The sequence below is a fragment of the Myotis davidii genome, unplaced genomic scaffold (assembly GCF_000327345.1).
Source record: "Myotis davidii unplaced genomic scaffold, ASM32734v1 scaffold1395, whole genome shotgun sequence".
NCBI classification, from domain to species: Eukaryota; Metazoa; Chordata; class Mammalia; order Chiroptera; family Vespertilionidae; genus Myotis; species Myotis davidii.
The window spans coordinates 447,630-454,130 of NW_006288604.1; the positions used below are offsets into that span (position 1 = coordinate 447,630).

General features: G+C 54.5%; 1 protein-coding gene across 1 annotated transcript in view; it reads right to left on the bottom strand.

The window, feature by feature from the left end:
• The window catches only part of MYT1L (myelin transcription factor 1 like), a 298,509-nt gene that overhangs the window by 44,139 nt on the left and 247,869 nt on the right, over positions 1-6,501 (bottom strand). The window contains exon 15 of the mRNA XM_015561792.1: positions 4,691-4,902. Coding sequence (XP_015417278.1) covers positions 4,691-4,902 — 212 coding nt within the window. The remainder of the gene's footprint in view (positions 1-4,690; positions 4,903-6,501) is intronic.

Below are 6,501 nucleotides of genomic sequence, written 5' to 3' on the forward strand. Positions count from 1 at the left end.
GCTCACGCCCTTGGGGCCAGGCCTGGGCCTTCCTCCGGACCCCTGCGAAGGTGCCTTATCTCAGCAGCACAGGCCACGGGGCAGCTGGGCTTGGGGCTGGGCCCAGAGGGACCCAGGTTCAGTCCCAGGAGGCTGCCCGGGACCTGCCCGGAGCACGTCGAGGCGGCAAAGCCATCTCGCGGCCCAAGATTCTCTCTCAGGAATGAAAGTTTGTGGTTTTACGCCATCCCCGCATTTGTTAGAAAAATTCTGGGAGGAATAAAATACTATTAAGGTGTGTTTTTCCTCCTGACGAGGTCTAGCCACTGGCTCGGGGGAAATGTGCTCCACATAAAGAAGAAACAGCACGTCTGTTCAGGAATGAGTGCTCTGCAAGTTCTAGAAGTAGCAGGACAACACGCGTCTGCGCAAACACCGCAGCCCCTCGGTAAAGGGCATCCCCGTCACTAAATGCTTAACCAGGGCTCCTCTGGCTCCGCCGGGAGGGGCCTGGACCACCTGGGACTGCACACCCTGGGGAGTGGGGGGCAGGGAGGAGGAGAGAAGCAGCTGGGCGGCCAGGCGTATCCCTTCACTAAATGCCATCAACTTTCTCTTTTGTTTTGCTGCAATGAAATAAGAGTCTCTATCCTTCAAATCTTTCAGGTGATGAAGGCCTCGTCCTAATGATTATCTGTTAAACTTTGACAAAACCTAGTGACAGTGACCTGGGACCACACTGTGCTGACACCAGGGGGCACCGCAGAGCCACAGGGCGTGGGACGGCGGGTGCCTCTCCCAGGTGTGCTCTGGCCCCTCTGCCCCACCCAGGAGCTCCTACCTTGTCAGATGGGAGTACCGGATTCACCATAAAATGCACTGGGCTTTTCTTTTGGCAAACAAAGTGATGTTCAATTAAATCCCTTTCCAATTGGTCAGCAGATAAAATGTGTTCATGTTCGAGGTGCCAGCGGACACGGAATGACAGAGCTACACCACTGTGACTGCAGGGCCATGTCTGCCTGTGACACAGCTGTGTGCAGGCCACACCCCATGGAGCAGGACCTCCTCAGGCAGTCAGCGCTCTTGCAGGAAAAAGAGCAACTGTAAGACATTTATATTGAAAAATAAATGCAATGGAAACAAAGCAAACACCTTCCACCAGGACCCTCCTGTCGCCTGCTCTGCTGGTGAGAGCCTCAGGGCCCTGGAATGGCCACCTGCTCTGTGCAGTGTGTGTGGAGCAGGTGAGTGTGCTGCATCCTGTGCAGTGTGTGTGGAGCAGGCGAGTGTGCTGCATCCTGCTTCTGTGCAGTGTGTGCGGAACAGGCGAGCGTGCTGCATCCTGGGCAGTGGGTGTGGAGCAGGCGAGTGTGCTACATCCTGCGCAGTGTGTGGAGCAGGCGAGTGCGCTACATCCTGTGCAGTGTGGGTGGAGCAGGCGAGTGTGCTACATCCTGCGCAGTGTGTGTGGAGCAGGCGAGTGTGCTACATCCTGTGCAGTGTGTGTGGAGCAGGCGAGTGTGCTACATCCTGCGCAGTGTGTGGAGCAGGCGAGTGCGCTACATCCTGTGCAGTGTGGGTGGAGCAGGCGAGGGTGCTACATCCTGCGCAGTGTGTGGAGCAGGCGAGTGCGCTACATCCTGTGCAGTGTGGGTGGAGCAGGCGAGGGTGCTACATCCTGCGCAGTGTGTGGAGCAGGCGAGTGCGCTACATCCTGTGCAGTGTGGGTGGAGCAGGCGAGGGTGCTACATCCTGCGCAGTGTGTGGAGCAGGCGAGTGCGCTACATCCTGTGCAGTGTGGGTGGAGCAGGCGAGGGTGCTACATCCTGCGCAGTGTGTGGAGCAGGCGAGTGCGCTACATCCTGTGCAGTGTGGGTGGAGCAGGCGAGGGTGCTACATCCTGCGCAGTGTGTGGAGCAGGCGAGTGCGCTACATCCTGTGCAGTGTGGGTGGAGCAGGCGAGGGTGCTACATCCTGCGCAGTGTGTGGAGCAGGCGAGTGCGCTACATCCTGTGCAGTGTGGGTGGAGCAGGCGAGGGTGCTACATCCTGCGCAGTGTGTGGAGCAGGCGAGTGCGCTACATCCTGTGCAGTGTGGGTGGAGCAGGCGAGGGTGCTACATCCTGCGCAGTGTGTGGAGCAGGCGAGTGCGCTACATCCTGTGCAGTGTGGGTGGAGCAGGCGAGGGTGCTACATCCTGCGCAGTGTGTGGAGCAGGCGAGTGCGCTACATCCTGTGCAGTGTGGGTGGAGCAGGCGAGGGTGCTACATCCTGCGCAGTGTGTGGAGCAGGCGAGTGCGCTACATCCTGTGCAGTGTGGGTGGAGCAGGCGAGGGTGCTACATCCTGCGCAGTGTGTGGAGCAGGCGAGTGCGCTACATCCTGTGCAGTGTGGGTGGAGCAGGCGAGCGTGCTGCATCCTGTGCAGTGTGTGTGGAGCAGGCGAGTGTGCTGCATCTTGGTTTCCAGGGAAACAAGCACGTGCCTCCTGAGGGTGTGCCCACCAGGGAGAGGACGGGTCGATGGGTGGACAGACAGGCTGACGGACAGAGATGGAGAGCGGTCAGGACGTGCCTGGCCCTGGAAGAACACGGAGGCTGCACCCAAGTGCTGAGTGTTTGGTCACAGCAGGTGGGACCTCAGGGTGATGAGCAGACGGGGAAGGCCCTGCGTTCTAGGCACCTGCATCTCTTCTACTGCCCTGACACTGGCCCACCCACCACAGGCTACTTTCCCGCCTGCTCAGGAGCAGTGACGGAACCCCGGGGGCGCTCCTGGAGGTGCGTGCAGACCTCAGTTGCCTGTGGTGCCTACTGCCCGATGCCCGGGAGCAGGAGGGCTCCTCTCAGCTCACATCCACTGGGCCCTGCCCAGCCCCTCACCCTTAGCGGGCATTGTCCTCCATGAGTTCAAAGTCTGTCAGGCGCCTCTAGTGGAAGAGAAACGGGGTCACTGACTTTCTTCTCAGTAAATGTTTGCTAAAAGGGTGTCTTTCACTGAGGACCTAAGAGTGGAGTTTTTATTCTGCTCTTGTTTTCTTGTTGGTGGCTGAACAGCATGGGTCTGCCTCAGTCCTGACACCAGGCACCTTTCTGGGCAGGTGAGAATGTCGGGACTAACATGCTTGTGCCCCTTTAGAGCTGTCCCTGGTCTCCCCAGCAGGGCAGAACGGTACCTCCACTCGACTCCAGGAACGGACACACAGCACTAACGTGCCCAACAGCACACGGTCCTCAGGGAAGAGCTGAGAACAGACGGCACGTTTGCCTCCTAACCCACCAAAGGCGCTGCAACCCAAGACGCACTCTACCGGCCACGCCCTCGCCCAGCCCAGCCGGGACAGTGGGGGCAAGGACTCAGGCCATGGCGCACAGCAGCGACAAAGAGGCGGGTGAAAATGAACGAGTCAAAGCACTCATCAGATTTCTCAAAATTGGAAATGATATCAATAGAATCCTAATTATGTGAATTCAATTTCTTTTGATCCTTCATTTGCAATCAAATGAATGAAATAATAAAAACTGAAATTGGCAAATTATTACAAAATAAACAAAAATACTAATTTTCTATTATACTGTAAACCACTTTCTGTTCCCCATTTATATTAATTCCTATATATTAAGAATTGATACATGCAAAGATAATCAATATTTGATGCATCAGAGAAATACTCTATTCACTAAGAAATTAATTGTTATTAAGGCAAAGAATGACTAACATAACTTTGAAAAAGGTGTAGCTACTCATATTGAATTATGAGACCGTTTCAGAACCCCCACCACTCGGCTGAAACGGTCGGTGTGCTGTGATCTGAATTCCGTCTCTCAGAGAGGAGCTTGCCCATCTCCTGCCTCACTAGAGAGCGCCAGGAGGGACTTCTAAGTCACCACAAGCTACGCAGCCCACATGCCAGTTAGTAACATTTGCCAACTAAGTCATATATCCTGGAATTTAAAGTAGAATTGTGGTTAGATAAGTAAACGCCAAGATACGTGGTCTTCCCGTCTATTGTTCAACCACTAATCACGATAAACGTGACCCAGGCACACCCTGGCGGCGGCCGAGCCCACGGTGGACAGGAGCCGTGCTTTTCCTGACGCGATGGCAGAGTGCGCCCGTGACCTAGCCGGGTCCCACCGGGTGGCTCTCCCAGGCCCGCTCCCCAGAGCAGAAGAGAGCAGGTCCAAGCCTGCTGGAGGGCTGGGACCCCTCGGAGGCTGTCCACCCTCAGCTGCACAGAGCGATCGCGGTGACTTTAAAATCTCACCACACAGGGAACACCTGAGCTTCTGGTTTGGCCGGGTTGGGAGCCGCCCGAGCGTCAGACTTCTACGTCACTCGGACGACTCTGTGCACCCAGGGTCGGGAACACGGGCGGGTGGGGGTGCAGACCTCCCCACACAGCCACGGATTGGGGGCCGCTGCTGCCGGCTGTCCAGGTATCTGAGCTGGGCCACGAATTAAAGGACGTTTAGGAAGGTGAGGACATGGTCTAAGTGACAGCAGGGCAGAGGAGCCGAGGCCCTGGCCACACCCGCGGCCCTGCCCCCACCGTGGGCCTCTGGTTCTGAGGAAGGGCCCAGGGTGGCGTGCTGTTCTCCGTGCCCAGCAGTGACCACATGCGCGACCCGCTGGTAGGGAATGGATATACACAACACAACATCATCAAGGCAAGCGTGACTCTCATGTATAAGAGTGTGCACCTCCTACCATCATATCCTTTGGGGGATATGTCCCTGGTTTGCACCTTGGGAGCTATGGCCCGCTTGCCGTACGTGTGGCTGTCATAACTGTTGTACTCAAACGACGTCTTGGAGTATTTCTCCAGCTCTTTGGCCAGGTTGGAGCGCGGCGTGGTCGTGGGGACGTTGTTCCTGTAGCCGTAGTGAGGGATCTCGAGCTGCTTTACAAAGCACATTGGCCTGTAAGCAAACAAGAAACAATCGACAGCTGGCTTTTTCGGGGCCGCGGGGGACGGGCTCACGCTGACGCCAGAGCATCTAGCTCTCAGAGGCACTCGGGCCTGGAACCTGGCACGGAAACCACGCCCTGCTTTCCTGAGAAAAAGCTGCGGTGCTGTCATTACACAGCACCACATCCACCAGCCGCCCGACCGTCAACTCTGGCAACAAGAAGACGAAAACGGAACTAACTTTCCCGTTTCCCTCCTCTTTTCCTGTCGTGGTGGGCTTGGTGAAGAGACAGGTGTGAAGACAGAAGAATCGCAAGTCCATGTGTTCTCTTCTGCAAAGAGCGAGAGTCACACTCAGATGCAGGGAGCTAAGGAGGCATTTTCCCTTGGAAAGAAGAGGAAATTAAAGAAGTACTCATAGGGCCACAGGCCGAGTGAAACTAGATACAAATGTGTACGTCTGGACAATAAAATGGAACATGCAGCAATATATTCTGACAAATATTAGCCTACAGTTTCAATATTTTTACCTAGGAGCCATTCATTTTCCTAGATTTTAGAGTGAATTATTTCAGTGGAGGAACCTTCTATTATTATTAATTAAGATTCCATTTTGTTGTGTGTGTGTGTGTCCAGCTAGTTCTCTATCTCACAAGTGGAATGTTTAAGCTCTTTTTGGAAATTAAGACGTACAGAAAAGTTCCCTTCGCTCAACTTCTCCTCATGTTAACACCTTTATTTACCAAGTCACCAAGGGTTTGACTTACTTTGATTTCATGAACTTAGCTTATTTACTTGTCAATCAATAAAACAAGGAAGCGATTAGCTGAATGCCCATTATTTGAAGCATTTGCCAGGTAGTATGGAGGGTGGCTGCATAAATGACTAAAACCCCCAACTTTGCCTCAAAGATCCCGGGCTGCACTATTGTGTGTGTGTGCATGTGTGTGTGTGTGTGTGTGTGTGTGTGTGTGTGTGATACTATTTTAAGAGCCAGTGCTGCAGGGATTCTGGGGAAGGGAGCCTCTTCTGGCTGTGAGAGTCCATCTCCACGGAGAAGCTGGAGTCAGCTTTACAGAACGGGTAAACCACTAAGGCAGTGGTTCCCAACCTTCCTAACGCCGCCACCCTTTAATACAGTTCCTTATGTTGTGGTAACTCCCAACCATAACATTATTTTCGTTGCTGCTTCATAACTGTAATGTTGCAATTGTTATGAATCGTAATGTAAATATCTGATACGCAGGATGTATTTAGGAGACCCCTGTGAAAGGGTCGTTCGATCCCCAAAGGGGTCGCGACCCACAGGTTGAGAACCGCTGCACTGAGCGTATGATCAGGGTGTGAGCATGAACATTCCCAGAAAGAAAAGCAGTTGGAAGGTGAGGCGCATCTTGGGGAAGCGCAGGAGACTGGTGCCCGGGCAGACGGGAGTCTGTTCGTTTGCTAGTGAGCAAGGCCACGGGCTGGGCCGGCTCCGCGGAGGAGCCTGGGCAGAGGCCTCGGCGCGAGGCAGTCCTGGGTGAGAAAATGGAGGTGGATGGGCCCAGCAGAGGAGAGAAGAAATGTGGGCAGGGCTGGATGTACTTACTCAAGTCTTAAATTCCTG